General features: G+C 45.3%; 1 protein-coding gene across 2 annotated transcripts in view; it reads right to left on the bottom strand.

The window, feature by feature from the left end:
* The window catches only part of ZFYVE16 (zinc finger FYVE-type containing 16), a 227,023-nt gene that overhangs the window by 197,298 nt on the left and 11,579 nt on the right, over positions 1-18,146 (bottom strand). For both annotated transcript variants that reach the window (XM_029574267.1, XM_029574278.1), the window contains exons 2-3: positions 13,467-13,575; positions 295-2,606 (exon numbers count right to left, since the gene is read on the bottom strand). In XM_029574267.1, the coding sequence (XP_029430127.1) occupies positions 295-2,606; positions 13,467-13,536 (2,382 nt within the window). In that variant the 5' untranslated portion in view covers positions 13,537-13,575. The remainder of the gene's footprint in view (positions 1-294; positions 2,607-13,466; positions 13,576-18,146) is intronic.

The following is an 18,146-nucleotide window of genomic DNA, read 5'->3' on the forward strand; positions in this document are numbered from 1 at the left end:
AGGCAAGTCACTTAACCCTTCAATTGCCTCAGGCACAGACTGTAAGTCCTCTGGGGCAGAAAACTATCTACTGTACCCGAATATAACTTGTCTTGAGCTTGAATTCAGAAAGGAGACCAATTAAATCTAAAATCTATATCCTGCTTGATGATTCCTGGCTTTACCTCTGCTGATTTTTTTCCAGGCTTTTCCCTTCTATTCTTTGTGTAAAATACCCTTTGATTAATCAGACCCTAAATGTGCCATCAGATCTGCAACAATAGAAATTAGTTTTGGTTTTTTTTGCTTACTTACTTTTCCACATGCTCGACAATGGTGTCTTCTTTTGGTGAAGGTGAACCTGACTTGGCAATTCATGCAATTTGGAGCTTCTGCATCTGGAACCCAGGACGGTTGTTTGTGTCCTAAAACTGTACCTTCTTGTGTACTTTCCTCATCTGCTGCACTTTCTTGCTTTTCTGTGCTAGCAAGAGCAGATTCTCCTTCTGTTTCTAAGCTGGTTTCCATGCCAGAATAATTGCAGCTGGAGCTTAAGTCAGAGCTGGTCTTGCTGCCAGTAGGTGCAGCCCCTGGAGTACCAAAATTCACTTTCTGCTGCTCATTTCTGGTTTCTACTAAATTCTGTATAAGTGATGTGCTGAGCTCTCTCTCACTCACAGTTCTCGGAGGAAGGTCAAATAATAGTTTAGGTCTGGCACCTCCAAGGTTTATAGCTTGACTATTAACATTAGGAGCCTGTGCTTCGCTAGTCTCCATTATAGGGTTAAAGCACGGTGTGTTTTTTCCAGTCTGAGATGTTGAAAGACTGTCCGACTTACATTCATTGTTCATCAAGCCAAAAGTCCTAGGATCATCAGAAACTGTTGTGCACCGTGCCCCAGTATTGAATTTTGTATGTACATCCGTTAGTAGATCATCACCATCATCCATGTTCATTAAAGACATTTGATTTGCATCAGACATTGAAAAATCTTCTATACAAGGTTTTGAATTACTATACTGAAAAGTCTGTTCATTTAAGAAAGCATCAAGTTCCGCATCACTGATTAACATATCACATTTCAATATATCTTCATCTGCAGTCAACAAGGCCTGATCAATGGTGCCCTCCGCTGTTGATACATTCTCCTTATAACTATCACACTGATGGATATCAACACTAGTGAAATTACTTTCAGATTTTCCTACAACAGGAAAAGATGGAATTACCTTATGACGTTCATCCTCTGTTACTATTTTTCCCCAGATCTCCTTCCTGTCCACCTCATCAACTTTGCCTTTTTCCACAAACGTTTGATAGGCTTTACCCAAATACTGTTGTTCTCCCTGAACAGCAGAATCGGTCTGTTCACAGGACACCCTCTCGGGGATACCAGTATTTGATGCAGCTTCAGGCACTGTGACAGTATCACTGACCACCCTTCCTTTGCCTTGCTGGAGTACACTACATTCTTTGTCATCTGTTACAACTAAAGAACCACATATTGAAACTGCAAGTGGAAGACAGGACAGTGAGGTCTGGTCCTCCTCTGCAGGTAGACATGAGTTTAAAGAGGCATCTTCTGATATTTCATTGGTATTCTTGCCATTCGAAGAGCATACAATTTTATCTACAAACTGCTCCTTTTCTAACGTTACAGAACACTCTTCATGAAGCAAAACATCAGGTGACTCACACTCTTCCAGTCTTAAATTTATATGCGCTTCATACAAACTGTGCCCCTTTGGAAGTGCAGAAGGCATGGATCCTGTGCTGCTGCTGCCGCCATCATTTGACTCAGCTTTTACATCTCTTCCCTCCACATTTCCTTCTTTACTTATTGAACTATTGGCATTTTCTTTCATTAGAAATTTGTGAGACAATTCTATATTTATTTCTTCACCTTTTAAGTTCGTTGTGTTTAGATTTCCTGATGATATAAAACCTGATGTAGCACCAATAATGTTAATATTTTCTTCCTGATCACCCTTTGTGAATTCTACCCTACTTTGATTAAAATATAATTCAGAGAGTTCTGTGTTGATGGGACTGGCTGTTTCTAAGTCCTGCAGACTTAACTCGCCTGTTGTAAAGCATTCTGTTTCTGGCAAGAAAGCTCCTCCAATCTTTTGCTCCACTGGGCCCAAAGAACCACCATCCTCTTTTGATGAAAGACAGATAGTAGCTGGTACAGAGGATAAATCAAAGCCAAGTACAAAATCCTTATGGGACTGGAAGTCCTCAGGCTGCAACTCTTGATCATCTTTAGAAGCTGTTGTAAGGATTAAACTCCCAGTGTCACTAATGAGATCACAGACTGGTACACTGCATCTCCCCAAGCTTGAAGGTTGTGTTTCATCAGAGGCACTGCTATCTACTGTAGAAAGAAGATCTAGTCCTGTGACATTTCTCTCATACAGTGCAGAAGGCGTCAGTTCAGCAAAATTAATTGTATTAGCTGTCGTCTGACCTAACTTCAGAGGTGGTTCTGGTGTAGTGCTTTCAGAGATACCATGCTGCAACGTGGGAGCTGGGATTTCCGCTTGTAGGTGATGCAGTGCTGAAGGGAAGTGATGGTGGGCTGTACTGCATAAGCTTACTATTGTTCTGCTGCAATCCAGTTCATCTACAAAAAAATAAAAACAAAGCTATAAGCACAAGTCATACAAAATTCAGATTTCTTTCCAATTATAAATTATGTATTATTTAAACACTGCTACTGTACGACTGGGAATCAAAATCATATGGTTAGCAAGTCCCAGCCCTGCAAAATCAAACATAAGCACTCAGATCTATATTCAGAAATATTTAGCCAGATAACTTTAGTTATCCAGCTAAATGCCAACTTTTGAATATTTCCTCCCCTTAGCTGGCTAAAGCTTAACTGGAAAACTCAGGGTCATTCCAGGGGCATTTCTGGAAGAAGTTAGGTTAGCCGGCTAAGTTATCCAACTAACTCTGGTTATGCTGTAGGAATATCCTAAAGTTATCCGGCTATGTTTAAGATAGCCATCTATATTCAATAGTGGCTGTGCTATTGAATGTCCCTCCAAAGTTAGTTGGATAAAGTTTGTCTGGCTAACTCTGTAATCTGGCCAATGGCTGAATATGAACCTCAGGGGGGTGGGGATCAGTGCCTTGCTCCAGGTCACAAAGCAGGTGGTGGCTAGATATGGTAATCATACAGCTTGAGGAAGCAAGCTAAACCTGTCTGGTGTGCCCCTGATTGTATGCATGGTGATATAGTCCTGCTTTTCTTAGAGAGCTCACTACAGAAATCAGAATTATCTCTCTGTGCCATGGGATAAAATTATTATTATTAAAGCTTATATGCCTAATTCCAAAAATATCAACTCCTGGTGGCAACAAAACAAAAATAATCAGACAAATGAAGTACAACTAATAACAAAATCCTAGACAGTAATAATACAATATCACAATTATATGACAAATTAAATGGCTTGAAGTCTCAACTGCAGGACAACTAACCAAACTAGCAATTAAGCAGAGTTGCTTACCTGTAACAAGTGTTCTCAGAGGGTAGCAAGCTGTAAGTCCTCGCACATGGGCAGGATGGTAGTCCTCACACATGGATGACATCAGCAGATGGAGCCAGATGCAGGAAACTTATGTCAAAGTCCCTAGAAACTTTGACTAGGTACATTGAGAATGCCCAGCATGCCTTATACCACGTGGGGTCCCTCTTCAGTCTCGCAACATAGAATTACGATAAAATAAAAAAATAGGAGAAACCCAACTCCGCAAGGTAGCGAGCGGGTTTCGTGAGGACACCTGTTAAAGTTAAGCAACTATGCTTTCTCTGAGGACAAGCAGAATAGTAGTCCTCACACATGGGTGAATCCCTAGCTATAGGCTGCTCCCCAACACAAAAAGGGGACAAACAGACATCTAACCAGGTGCCAATGGGCACCACGACAACAATGGTGCTGTTGGTAACAGAGGGGGGAAGACAGCCTGAACCCAAACAAAAGGCCCTAGGTTGGAAGAGTTGGTTTCTACATCTCAAACAGATCCTGGAAGCAGAATAGCTGACCCTACCATTGTGTGGATGTGAATGTATAGAGAGAAAACTACGTCGCAGCCTTGCAGATCTCCTCCACCCCATCCCAGAGTAGATGCATTCATGATTAGCACAACTTAAGCAGGGAGACTCCGAACGCAAATCCCCTGTTCCAGATTGGAAAGTATCTGCCATTGGGACAAGGAGTGCCTGAGAAACGGGGTGATTCAGATGCAATCTTGGAGGCTCTAAGTGGCTTGGCGCCACTGTGACCTCAGGGTCCATTGGGCTCTGCATATGTGCAAGCATGCCAAGGGAGTAACATAGATGGTTGTAGCCATTTGGTCCAACTGCCTCAACATGTGCCAGGCTGGAATCTGCTGGCTCTGTTGAATTCCTGCTGCAATGGCCGCCAAGGCGACAGCTCTCTGGCACAGCAGAAAGGCCTTGGCCTGAGCTGTCTCTAGCAGGACTCAAATGAAGAAGGTGGATGGACTGAGATGGGACTTTGGGTATTTGAGAACAACCACCAGTGACTCCATCACCTGGATTGTCAAGCGCATGAACCTGGTGGCTCCTGCCTGAGACATGCTCTTGAGCACCTAATCATCCAGATATGAGAAACATGCACTCCCAGCTGCAGAGTTGCAGTGCCATCACATCCAGGCATTTTGTGAAGACCCGTGGGGCTGACGCGAGCCTGAACAGCAACACCTGGTACTGGAAGTGCTTTTTTCCCCACCACAAATCGGAGATACTTCCTATGGCCAGGGAAGATCTCGATATGGGTGTATATATTCTTTAGGTCAAAGGATCATAGCCAATCCCTTTTTTGCAAAAGGGGGGGGGGGGGGGTCAAGGTGCCAAGAGAAACCATCTTGAACTTTTCTTTTCTTAGAAACTTGTTCAGGGCCCTCAGGTCTAGGATGGGACGGAGTCCTCCTGTTCTCTTTGCAATCAGGAAGTACCTGGAGTAGAATCCCCACCCTCTTTGCCCTGGTATGGCTCATTGAAAAAACTTGTTAAAAAAGGATAACCGTAAATGCACTCAAAGATAAACATTGAACCCCAGTAAGATTATAGATGCCCTTATCTAGGAACTGGATGATGGCTTACCCATAATCTTTTGGAATCTATATCTACTCCTCGGGCGAATCCTTGGCACCATTCTTGGGCAGCCGTGCCAGGATGCTGAGCCCAACTGTCTACACTAAGGAAAACAAAATTATCAGTTAAGTAATTTCTCCATTTCCTAGCATGTAGCCAGATGGACTCAAGACCAATGGGATGTACAAACGCTACTCCCAATCAGGGCGGGAGGTTGCCCACAGTCCGGTTAACACCGCCCTTGCAAAGGTTGCATCCTCCTGGGGCTGAATGTCCAGGCGATAGAACCGGAAGAAGGTGTACAAGGAGCACTATATAGCCGCTCAACAGATGTCGACAGGAGACAGCAGTCTAGCCTCCGCCCATGAGACCACCTGAGCCCTAGTGGAATGAACTTTAACTTGAAGGGATAATGACTTTCCTACCTCCACATAGGCTCCTGTGACCACTTCCTTAATCCAGCAAGCTATGGTAGCCTGCGAAGCAGTTCACCTTGCTTCCTTCCACCGTGAAGGACAAACAGGCAGTCCGTCTTTCGGACGGTTCTGAAACTTCCAGATACCGCACCAAAAGCCTACTAACATTCAAATGGCAGAGGAGGCAGTATTCTTCCACGCATTGTGCTTATTTAGGGATGGCAATGAAATGGACTGATTCAAATGAAACTCCGAGACTACCTTGGGCAAGAAGGATGGAATCATCCGGAGGAATGGTTCCCGACACGACAATGCCTGTAGTTCAGAAATGCGACGTGCCGAACATATAGCCACCAGGAACACCATTTTCAAGTTTAATAAACGGAAGGAAAGACTACGCAGTGGCCGAAAGGAGGGCTCTGCCAAAAACTCCAATACTAGATTAAGATTCCACAAGGGGGGGAGGAAGTGACATCATCTATGGTGCAAGCAGCTTGATTGTGAAGCTCCTCTCCTCACCTGGCGAATCTACCTTCATCAAAGCTCAAAATTGCTTGGAGCCATGAATTCTGCCCTACAAGATTATCACAAGCAACCACATAATGGCTGCTAAACGGAAAACTGTCAGTTTTGGGCATTTTTTGTATCGCAAGAATGAGAGCCCAGTGTTACGCCCGTCAGTCGCAGACAGCTGCGACCGCTGATACTCACCTCTTTCTTTGCTACATTGATCCCGTTGGGGAGAATGATGGCCTCCGCCAGCTACCTCCGACCTGCCTGACGTTCCCGGGACGGCGTGGGCGCTGCCGACTGCCATCTTGCCCTTGGAATCATTTAGGCGCACGCACAGGCCAGTCTTAAGCATGTCATGGTGGGAACCTCAGGGGCATCCCCTACGGATGACATCAACATTCGAGCATACTTAAGCCGGCTAGCCCTGCCTACCTACGACTTGGCAACGAGTTTCCTCATTGCTGAATCCACTACACTCAATATGGACTTCCCGTTCCAGTTCCTGCACCTTTGGCGTAAAACACTTTGGGTACCCGCTCCTCGAGGGCCCTTTCCTTGTCTCTGGCTATCCGCTCCTCTGAGGGCCTTTTGCCTTGGACTGCTGCCTATCCCCAATCCACGGGGCTTCTCCTGGACCATTCGCTACTGTGAGTACCTCCGTTCTACAGACAACCACTGTACCATCTCGTGTGGAATGCCCACTGGTGTACCCCGTGCTGCGGGCTACTACTGTATCATCTCTAAGTAAGGAAATCTCCTCTGTGTACTTCGCGCTGCGGATCTCCACCGTACCACCTCTAGTGGGAAACCCTCACCAGTGTACCCCGCGCTGCAGGCCACTACCGTACCATCTCTAAGTGAGGAAGGCCATCAATGTACCCTGTGCTGCGGGCCATTGCCGTATCTTCACTACGGAGGTATTCCCCCTGGGTATTCCCCACCGCACAGGCTCTCTGACTTTCACCTGCACTCCCCGCTTTGCGGGCAGTGCCTATCTCTCTAATAAAGACTCTATTCCACAGCTGTGTCTGACGTCTGCTGAGACCTCGCCTCCCGATGGTGAGGCTCATAGGGCTCCTCACTGTGGGCGGTACCATCTCTCACCTCGGCCCAGGGCCCACATACCTACAAATCCTAACACCCAGACAGCGGTGAGGGCCAAGATAGCAAACGGATGGAAGAACAGGAAACAGGCCTACCTTCCGATGAAGCCCCACTAGAAAACTCTATGGACCTGCCAACTAGGGAAGAATTCAGAGAGTAGTTCTGTGAACTGAGAAGAGACACGAAAAAAAAAAGCTATCCGAGGGGTGACCAAAGGACGCGATCAGTTTTAAATATCTCTTTTCGCGGATGACATCCTATTCACTCTCACTGATCCTGGCCGATCCCTCCAGGGAGTCATGGATGAGTTGGGCCGTTTCACGGCACTCTCAGGCATGAAAATAAATTTTGATAAATCAGAAATACTTAATCTTACCCTATCTGTCTCTGAAGCCACTGATTTGCAGACAGCATTTCCCTTTAAGTGGGCCACAACTTCACTCAAATATCTGGGGGTTAAGTTAGGCTCACACACTGATGCACTGTACGATCTAAACTATAAGCCTCTCACTGATGCTATCCAGGCGGATTTGAATAAATGGTTAGAACATACCCATTCTTGGTTGGGTCGTCTGGCAATCATTAAAATGAACGTCCTCCCACGTTTTTTATACTTCTTTACCACCATCCCTCTTTTCATACCCTCTAAATTACTTAAAAAATGGCAGCAGATGCTGGGACACTATCTGGAGGCGCCGCCCCCCTAGGATCACTAGAGCCACGTTATTTCAGCCTAAGATTAGGGGAGGGATACAATTACCGAATCTTACGTGGTACTATGGTGCCGCTCAATTGAGGGCTCTGGTAGCGTTACATGGTACTAGGGACACCCCACAGTGGGTTAAACTGGAACAAGCTTACCTAGGGCCATTTCCTATAGATGCCCTCCCTTGGCAGCCCCAGTCATCTTGGGGGGAGATTTCATACGAAACTTTTGCTTTGAGGACCACTCTGAGAGTATGGCGTATTTGGCAACCCTTGTTGGTGGGCAGGGAGCACTATTCTATGATGACTCACATATTTTCTAACCTTATACTGCCACTACGGGATTGCTCCAGGCTCATCAACAATGGCTTAAGGCTGGTGTCTGTACATTGGGGCATGTATATAAACAGGACGCTATTGTAACTAAAGAATATTTACGGCAAACTCATGCTCTGGATAACATTGATTTCTTTCTGTACACCAAGGTGTATCACTTTTTGCATAAGGGGGTGAGGGAGGGCTCTATCAGGACCAGAGGTACTCTTTTTGAAACATTATGCAAAAATGCCTCTTCCATCCGAGGAGTGATATCCAAAATTTACGCTCTTATAAATGGCAGAAAACTGGATCGGGCGAGACACAGGACTTTGTGGGAAATGGACTTCAATACGTCCCTGGAAGACAAAGATTGGGAACAGATTTACACAGCCGCCTACAAGTGTTCGATCTCCACAGGTCTCCAGGAAAATTGCTATAAAATGATTTATCGGTGGCATTATACACCGGTCACTCTTCACAAATTTGCTCCCGACATATCTGACACTTGCTGGAGAGGCTGTGAGGACAAAGGCACTCAAAGGCGTGAAGTGTTTGATTGGGTAGCCCAGATTCTTCACGCTGACCACTACGTTGAGCCCTGGCATGCATTATTGGGCACCCCGCTTCCAGACGTCAGCCGTTCCAATCAGCGGCTGGTCTTACAAGTCTTCATTGCAACGAGAACAGAAATTGCGCTTCACTGGAAGAGGGATTACGCTCCCCCGCTGGCTACCATTCAACACAGTTTGCACTCTTATTATCAGCTGTATAAACTCACAGCGATTCACCAAGATCACGTTCCTCTCTTCCAGAAAATATGGGAACCTTACAGTCGCTGGCTTGCGAGTCAGGGTGACTCAGAGACATAATTTGTGCGTGATTGAATTGTTTGAGAGATCAACCCTGCTCAGGGGCTAGTGACATTATGTTTGTTCATTCCCGGATGACTGGTTAATTATGATTTCTTGCCCTGCTTCATGATGGACTTATCTACTGGTCTCATATAGTTGTGTTGCACCGTGTTCTTTCCACCTAACCCCTTTTTCTTTTATTCCCTATACTATTTGTAACTTTCCTCATTTCTTTTTTCCATATTTCCCATATTGATTATCCGCTATCAATTTGGTATCTTACCTCACATACAACCTGTACTACCTATTGGTTTGGTCGGGGGGGGGAGGGGTTACGGGAGGGATGGGTGTTGTACTGATGGGGAATAACATGGAACCAGTTGATGTTTTTCTTTGATTTGATACTATTTAAGGAATGTTTCTTAATATCACGTTATCTAATTTGATATGTCTAATGCTCCAAACTTTGTACTGATTTTCCTGTGGTTCCTAATAAAAATACGGTAGTTTCAATACAAAAAAAAAAGAAAGTGTAAGCATACAGAAGAAAGTTTATTTGATCAATCTCTGAACAATTTTCAACCTATCCAGCTAGATAACTATGATACGTTTCTGTTTCACTTCGGGAAGATTTTAATGCATTTTGAAACTAAAGCATTAATATGGTAATCAATTAGTTTTAAGAAAAGGAATCAGCAATCTATAACTAAGTAATTTCAAAAAGTAATATTACCAATTCTACAAAATACTACTACTACTACTATTTGTACCTGTAACTCCCATCATGCCAACTTATGACAGTAAGTCTGAAGCAAAATAAAGGGTCTTAAAGCACAGCAGCTTATTTTTCTAATGATATATAAATCATTTCACATTTGCCAGTTTACTACGACAGAGCCAGTTTATATTTGATCCCTATGACTGAACATGCATTCTGCTTAAAAACAAGTAGGAAAAGCATACAGAGGCATCACCTTGGGAATGCTTTCCAATATAGATCTACAGGCATGTATGGGTGTGGGGTAGAATATGTGTGTGTGTATGTGTGTGTGTACGTACATACACGCGCATAACAGAGGTGTTTATATGGGGATATAGGGCTGTGTTTAGTGTAGATGGACATGTGTTAGGCTGCATCTGGGGGTGATGTATGTGTGTAGAGTATTTTTGGGTGGGTAGGGTGTTATGTGGTTGAGAGTTTTGTGGAGAGGTTGTGTGTGCAGGTAGCAGATGTTGATGTGAGGGCAAGTATGTGTGCAAGTCCTATATGTTTGGAGGGGTTGCATGTGTGGGAGTGTATGTATATGTGTGGGGTGTAAATGTGTGTACGCAGGAATCAGAGGATGGATGTGTTTGTTGGGGGTTCTGTGCTGGGTGGTAATGTGTGGCAGGGTTGTATATGTAGGTGGGAGTTGTGGTTGCAGGGGTATGACTGGGGCAAATGTGTGCATTTGGAGGGGGGCGGTTGCATGGGGAAGTGAATTGAAAAGCTGTGTCATTCATTTTTCCTCTCTGGTGGGGTATGTATAGGTGTAGATATGTTGGGAACATGTGTGCCTGCTGGATATGGGTGTTTGTATAGGGTGTGGTGCATTCAAAGGCCTCCCGCTGTACCATCTTTCTGCACTGCTATCTACTCAAAATTTGTTTGCAAGACTCCTTTTTTCAACATCATTATGATCATTTAACCCTTTTTTCTCAAATCACTACATTGGCTCTCTGTCTACATCTGCATAAGGTTCAAACTTCTCTTACTCTCCTATAAATGCATTTCCTCTGCAGCTCCTCATTTACCAATCTTCTCTTCTCTCTTCCCACATTCTTCCTTATGAATACTGTTTATCAACTCCCTCTTCTCTTTGCCCTGATTCTCCACAACCAACTTCATAATCTGCACTTTCTATCATGTTGTGCTATAATGTCTGGAATAGACTTCCTGAATTAGTGTGCCATGCTCCTTCTCTGGCCGTAATAAAATTCAGTTTATAAACTCGCCTTTTTGAAGCTGATTTTAAATGCTAAGCATTTCCTTACGATAAATACATAACAGACAAGTCTATAGGAGTGTATGTTATTTATTTTTATTTAAAAGCTTTTATATACCGATGTTCATGTACTGGTACATATCACGTCGGTTTACATAGAACCAAAGTTGGAAATTACATCGAACAATCGAACATTATATCAAACAAGAGGGTACAAATAACAGGTCTAACATCATGAGAAATTACAGCTAATGCTGAGAACTTATAGATAGAGCTGAAGACGATTTAGGGGTGCACATTTGTGCAACTTCCGCATGCCGAGCCCTGCGATTTAGGATTAAAATTAACATTATTATTACAAATAATAAATAATAAATAAATAAATAAATAAAATACATAAATAAATGTTCACCTTGTCTAGACTGTAAGCTCCACAAAGCAGGAACTCTCTCTTATGTATATACAAGCCGTTAAGCCCGTTAAAACGGGCTACATCCCTCTGTCTCTCACCTCCCCCCTCATTCTCTCTCCCCTCCACCCCCTACCTCCCTCCCTCTCAACCCACTCCTCCCACTCCTCCCTCTCCTCCCACTCAGTCCCTCCCTCCCACTCAGTCTCACTCCCTCCCTCCCCCCCTCTCTCCCACCCTCCCTCAGTCCCACTCCCTCCCTCCCTCCTTCTCTCAGTCCCACTCACTCTCCCTCAGTCCCACTCCCTCCCCCTCTCCCTCAGTCCCACTCCTTCCCTCTGTCCCACTCCCTCCCTCTCTCTCCCTCCCCCCTCTCCCTCAGTCCCACTCCTTCCCTGTCCCTCCCTCCCCCCTCTCCCTCTATCTCCCTCCCCCCTCACTCAGTCCCCCCCCATCCTTCCGTCCCACTCCCTCCCTCCCACTCACTCCCAACTCCCTCTCTACTCCTCCCCTCTCACTCAGTCCCTCACTCTCTCTTGTCAGTCCCTCCTCTCTCTCTCTCTCCTCCCTCGCTGCCACCGCCGTATTAAGCCGTTAAAAGGGCTACATCCCTCTGTCTCTCACCTCCCCCTCATTCTCTCTCCCCTCCACCCCCTACCTCCCACCCACTCCTCCCTCTCCTCTCACTCCCTCCCCCCCTCTCTCCCTCCCACTCTCCCTCAGTCCCACTCCCTCCCCCTCTCCCTCAGTCCCACTCCCTCCCTCCCACTCTCCCTCAGTCCCACTCCCTCCCCCTCTCACTCTGTCCCACTCCCTCCCCCTCTCACTCTGTCCCACTCCCTCCCTCTCACTCTGTCCCACTCACTCTGTCCCACTCCTTCCCTCTGTCCCACTCCTTCCCTCTGTCCCACTCCCTCCCTCTCTCTCCCTCAGTCCCTCTCTCCCTCTATGTCCCACTCCCTCTCTATCTCCCTCCCCCCCTCACTCAGTCCCCCCCTCTCCCTCCGTCCCACTCCCTCCCCCTCCCACTCACTCAGTCCCACTCCCTCTCTCCCTCTCACTCAGTCCCACTCCCTCTCTCCCTCTCACTCAGTCCCACTCCCTCTCTCTCCTCCCCTCTCACTCAGTCCCTCCCTCTCTCTGTCAGTCCCTCCCTCTCTCTCTCCTCCCTTGCTGCCGCCGCCGCCGCTGCCACCCGCCGCCACCGGACGCCACCGCCACCGGACGCCGCCATGCCGCTGCCACCCACCGCCGCCGCCGCTGCCTCCCGCCGCCGCCGCTACCACCGGACGCCGCCACCACCCAACGCCGCCGCCGCTGGATGCCGCCATGCCGCTGCCACCCGCCGCCGCTACCACCGGACGCCGCCACCCAACGCCGCCGCCGCTGCCGCTGCACGCCGCCATTGTTTTTTCTTTTTTTCTGACGCTGGCTCAGACCGACGTGCTCGCCCGCACATGCGCGGTAGAGCTGGTCTCTACTGCGCATTTGCGGCACGTCGGTCAAGCTTCGTTTATTAGTATAGATGTACATTAGGCAAGGATCACTTTAGAAATGGAATAAAGGAATATTAGTTGCACTATGAGTAGTAGGTGTGTGTGAGTGTGTGCGTGCTTTGGAAGCACCTCTATGTAGCATCCTTTGCATACTTGCTTCAGTTATGGTCCCTGTCTCTCTCTGCTTCTGTTGTTCTGTGGCAAAATGCTGATTGGATTGGGGGGGGGGGGGGGGGGGGGGGAGGGGATGCATTTGGAATAGAGCGCTAATCAGCATTCTAAGTTTCCCATAGAAAGCAATGGGAATGGGGGTTTTTTTGGAGACTTGTTTTTCTGAAAATACCAATCTGATGTTTCTGGTTTTCAAGCTTGTCTGAGATATTCAAATTTTCATCCTGCATGCTAAATTTGGTGAATTTCCATCCTTTTTTGGATATTTATTGTGTCGACTGACAGATGGACATTGATCCTTTGTACATAGTTCTATTCACCATTCCTTATGATAGAAAACATTTTTAAAAAGGTACATAACCCAAAGCAATCTCAAAGGGAATGACAAACCTGTGTTCTGCTCAAAATCATCCAGTAGTTTATCCAGATCGCAAACAGCTGCTTTGAAATAGCTGTCCATCTTAACTCTGGCTATGGAATGAATTTAGCCTTCTTGATTCTAGAGAAGAAAATGTAAAAAAGATTCATTCACACCAATGCTAAATCTTTAACAGGTCTTAAGAAAAACACATCTGAATGCTTTATTTAAAATCAAAAAGGTACAAACAAAGAATAAGATACATATACATAAAAAGGAGTAGAAAATATTTAGAAAGTGTAGGTGCCAGTCAAAAGTTTTTATTTTAATTATTTTTAAAAGAGCAAAAGGATATTTCTTCCTTATAATTTCTTGGCACACTGGTATAGTGTCTAGCAACAAGGAGACAAGCTCCTGGCAGAAGTGTTTTGGTTAAGGTTTCACCAGCAGTAGCAGCAGATTATTAGTCTGGGACCCCGATATCAGCAGTGCCCTGTGTATAAACTCATGTTATAGATTATATATTGGTCTTTAGACTACATTGTGGGAAATAAGCACAATTTCTAAACAGCAGCACTGAAATAAGATTTAATTGGTCACACAAGTCAATTAAACCTTTAAATCTGTTGCTTCCCTCTCTAAACATGATCAACTGTTAAAAACACTGTTAAGCAAAATCACAGAAGCCAAATTAGCAAAGAAACCTCAAATTATGAGCAGCCTATAACCAGACTGGTGGCCCAGTGGCAGTGCTGTGCACTGCAGTATGGAAGGTCTCCAATTTGATCCCTAATTTGTCTTCCACATCTCAGGTTAGCTGGAGATGTTGCAGAAGCAGTGCTTACAGCTCCTAGAAGGGAAGGGAGCTGTGGTTGTTATGGATGATACCTAGGGGCAGATTTAGCATCCACAATAAAAGGTTCAAGAAGGAAGCTTGGTGCATGGCTCCCAGCTTCAGGACCAGACTAGAAACAGTAAGAGAGGAATTATAAGATAAGGGGAAAATCTCTGGGTAGTGTAGCCTCAAGCACTCCTGAACCCCCAGAAGCCTCTACTAAGGAGTATTGAAACTAATGCTGTGCAAAGAGTAACTTTGCTTTTCTACTTTGTTACAAGAACATCCTAAGGTCAGCAACAAGTACAAAGGCCTAGAAACAGATGGAAAAAAAAAAAAAAAAAAAAAAAGGCTTGCGCCCATGAACATAAAAATAAATGAGAATGAGGGCTAGTAGCAGATGGATTCTAACTTGCATCAATTCTTATCAGATAGGTATAACAAATGTATCTTATGTTTTCTTAGAAGTAGTTTGTATAGGTCAGAAATAATGAGTCCACGATTAGGTTAAAACTAATAAAGCACATACCAAAGCATAAATGAAACTACAAAGAAATCTGATGGCAGAAAAGACCAGACTGACCTACTCTGCTCTTCCACACTAACTGCTCAGCTCTACAATTCCTACTACTCCTTCAGAGATCCTTTGTGATTATCCCATGCTTTCCTGAATTCAGATACTATCCTTATCTCCACCACCTCCACTGGGAGGCTGTTCCATTCCTTCTTGCTCATTCCCAGAGATAAGGAGGTGGTTTTCCACCCAAGTCTACCTAGCTACGTAATAAGTTTATGGAATTCTCCTTGAAGAACTTGTCCAAACCCGGATATGCTAGATGCCTTGACCATATCCTACAGCCACAAATTAAGCAAATAAACTACTTTCTCCAATTTGTTTTAAATCTGTTTTCCATCGATAAGCAGGCTGAATTTGATATGCTTTCTGGGTGACGTTATCAGACAGCACAAAGGTGGAGTCATGTCTCCAAGCTTGCACAGCATTACTGTTCTGAGCATGAGTAGGTGTTCCCACACGATCATCTGCTGTTAGATCTCCTCAAATACTTTTTTCCGCACTACACATTCAAATTTCTTTTGCCTCAGTGAACTCCAAAAAGTGCTACAATGTCCAATCTCCTGGATTTAAATACTGACAGTGCATACATATTATGTCCATCACCGATGGTCATAATTACTGTTATCTCTACCCTCAGGCCTGACCACAATCAGGAAACCTGATGCGATTGTAGATGAGTGTCCCCTCCTGCTCATCAGCAGAGGGTCCAGAAAATTGCCCGTCTGTGTGATGAAGGATCCAAGTCAGCCAGAAAATTGGAGATTCCTCAAAGTCAGGAAGCTATGCTCCTTCTCTGAGGCATTTAGACAATCGATGCAATCATCACCGGTGCCTAAACTACATCATACAGACCTTCACAGGCAAGCTGCAATAATAGGCCCCAAGGGAAAACCATATGCATCATTTATGCATCTAAACAAATTAAAAGTAAAGGAGCCAAGATGTCTAAGGAAAAGTTGACGCATGTCGCCCCTAAGACGCAGGTCATTTCAAAGTCCATACCGTCAGGAGTTCCGATGCATAAAGCATCGAAAACTACTGCTCCAAAGCACTTGATGCACAATGACTACTCATTTGAAACATGCGGCACAGGGACACGATTGGTTGAAGCATATGGTGCACAATGTGGCAAAATGCAACACGTTGAAGCATGCATCATACAAAGCACCAAGACGCATCAAAATGAAGCATGCACTGAGTGAAGCATCGAGATGCAATGTCACAAAATGAATGGCGCATGATAATCAGCAGCATACACTTAAAACGACGCAAGCATCATCACAATCAGGATCTGCTGGCAAGAAGGGCAAGACATCGGAAGTGCCTGGCACTGAAATCATTGGCAGGACCACAGACTTTGAAAGAGCACCGTGAAAAGGGCTCTGCTGCATCAGACTTCCTGAGCCATCTAGAAGTGGTTTCCTTGTTGGACGTGATTGGTCATCCCCATCTCACACAGTAGTTCGCTCTTTTTCTTCCTCAGCTTCTTCTCTAAGAAGCTGTCCTCCCCTAACCCTGAGAGCCAAACTCTCTGGTATTAAGTCTTCCTCCTTTGCTTGATGCAGTAGAACACAGTCTACTTCCCTCCCCACATTCAGAGGCTCCATCGGACAAGTCAGTGAAAAACTCACCAAACAGATCAACGGGAATTCTGTCTGACCCTCCTGAAGAACCTCCCAAGCACGCCTCTCCACTGGAGGATCTCATGTACTCCAGGTACGTGGAAAAGCTGGGTAACACCTTGAATGTGGCAGACCAAAAAAAGCCAGACCTGCGTACAGAAGTGTTGGGCATCTTAAAAATTCTGGATATCACTATTTGCCAACAGCCCTTCATTCCCATGCCATTTTAGATTCAGTACTATTGAAAACATGGGAGTCCCCCTTTTTTAACTTACCGGCAGCTTGGAAAGCAGTCCTGATATTTCATCTAAAGAAATCTCCTGGGTATGGAATAGTCCAGCTGCCTCATGCCTCAGTTGTTGTGGAGTCAGCAATGAAAAAAAAAAAAAAACTAAAAAAAATCTAGACTCCACTTGAATGCACAGCTCAGAAAAGACCACAAGATCTTTACAGCCGAAAAGTATTCCAGAGCTCGATACTCGTCTCACGGATAGAGCAACATCAGTTTTACATTTTGCATACACTCAGAGATATTGAACAAACTCACTTTTTATACAATCTGACACAGGGGAAGAGATAACATCTCAACTGCTCCATGATTTGGAGGAGGGCCTTAGATACCTCCTCTGTTCAGCATATGAAGCCTTTGAGACCATGGTCACACTTCTGCAGCGTCGACTGCAGCCCACCAGATGGCTTGGCTAAGAGCTAGCACTGTTCGAGAAAACGTTCACGAGAAGTTGGCAGACTTGCTGTGCTTGGGTGACAATCTCAGAGAGATAGTATCCAGAAAAAGGAACAAAAACACAAAATTCTTCTTACCTGATAACTTGCTTTCCTTGACACCTGCTAGACCAGTCCTCACCATAGGGCTTTCCTCCTCCGTAACTAGTGCAGAAAGAGAACATGCCTCCAAGCTGTTTGCTGTGATATCACTTTCCCTGTAAGGGAAGCATGCCCAAGGCAGTCCCCAGTAGCCTTCTGCCAAAGCTGATTTCTTTAGCTGGACTGCCCTATTTTGGGTAAATGCCAAGAAAACCATGAATTTTAGTGCGAAAAAACAAACTTGAAGTTGTCCCCAGAGGACTTGGGGCTGGGGTACTCTGCCCCATTACTTTTGGATAAACTGGTGTCTGTTCTGGCTTCCTCCATGCAGAGTACCCATAAGCCCTCTGAAAAGGCAGAGCGACCAGTGTAAGTGCACCATAAAGAATAACATGCCCTGTCTCCATAACACACAAAAAAAAAGGATTTCTAAGTGCTTTGCCCCTTCATATATAGGGGCTGGAAATCTAGCCATGCTCGGCAAACAGAAAAAGAGAAACCCAAAGGGTGGAGGATACCCTTGCCCCTGGCTGCTGATAGGGGCTAAGTTTCTGCCCAGCTCCCCCAGGATGGGGCAGAGAGATGAGACAGGAACATCACAGGAGAAGAATTACCTCCTTCTTCTGAAAGCTCCTTTCTTGTGTTCCCTTTGCCCTCTTTTATTCTTCGTTTGCACCGGGCAGGAACTGAACTGGTCTAGCAATTGTCAAGGAAAGCAAATTATCAGGCAAGAATAATTTAGCGTTCCTTATCCCTCTGCTAGTCCAGTCCTCACCATAGGAATATACAAAAGCTATCAATCGCCAGGGTGGGAGGCCGTGAGTGCGGTACCTAGAACCCCTGCCCCGAAGGA

This window comes from Rhinatrema bivittatum, chromosome 1 (genome assembly GCF_901001135.1).
Source record: "Rhinatrema bivittatum chromosome 1, aRhiBiv1.1, whole genome shotgun sequence".
Taxonomy (NCBI): domain Eukaryota; kingdom Metazoa; phylum Chordata; class Amphibia; order Gymnophiona; family Rhinatrematidae; genus Rhinatrema; species Rhinatrema bivittatum.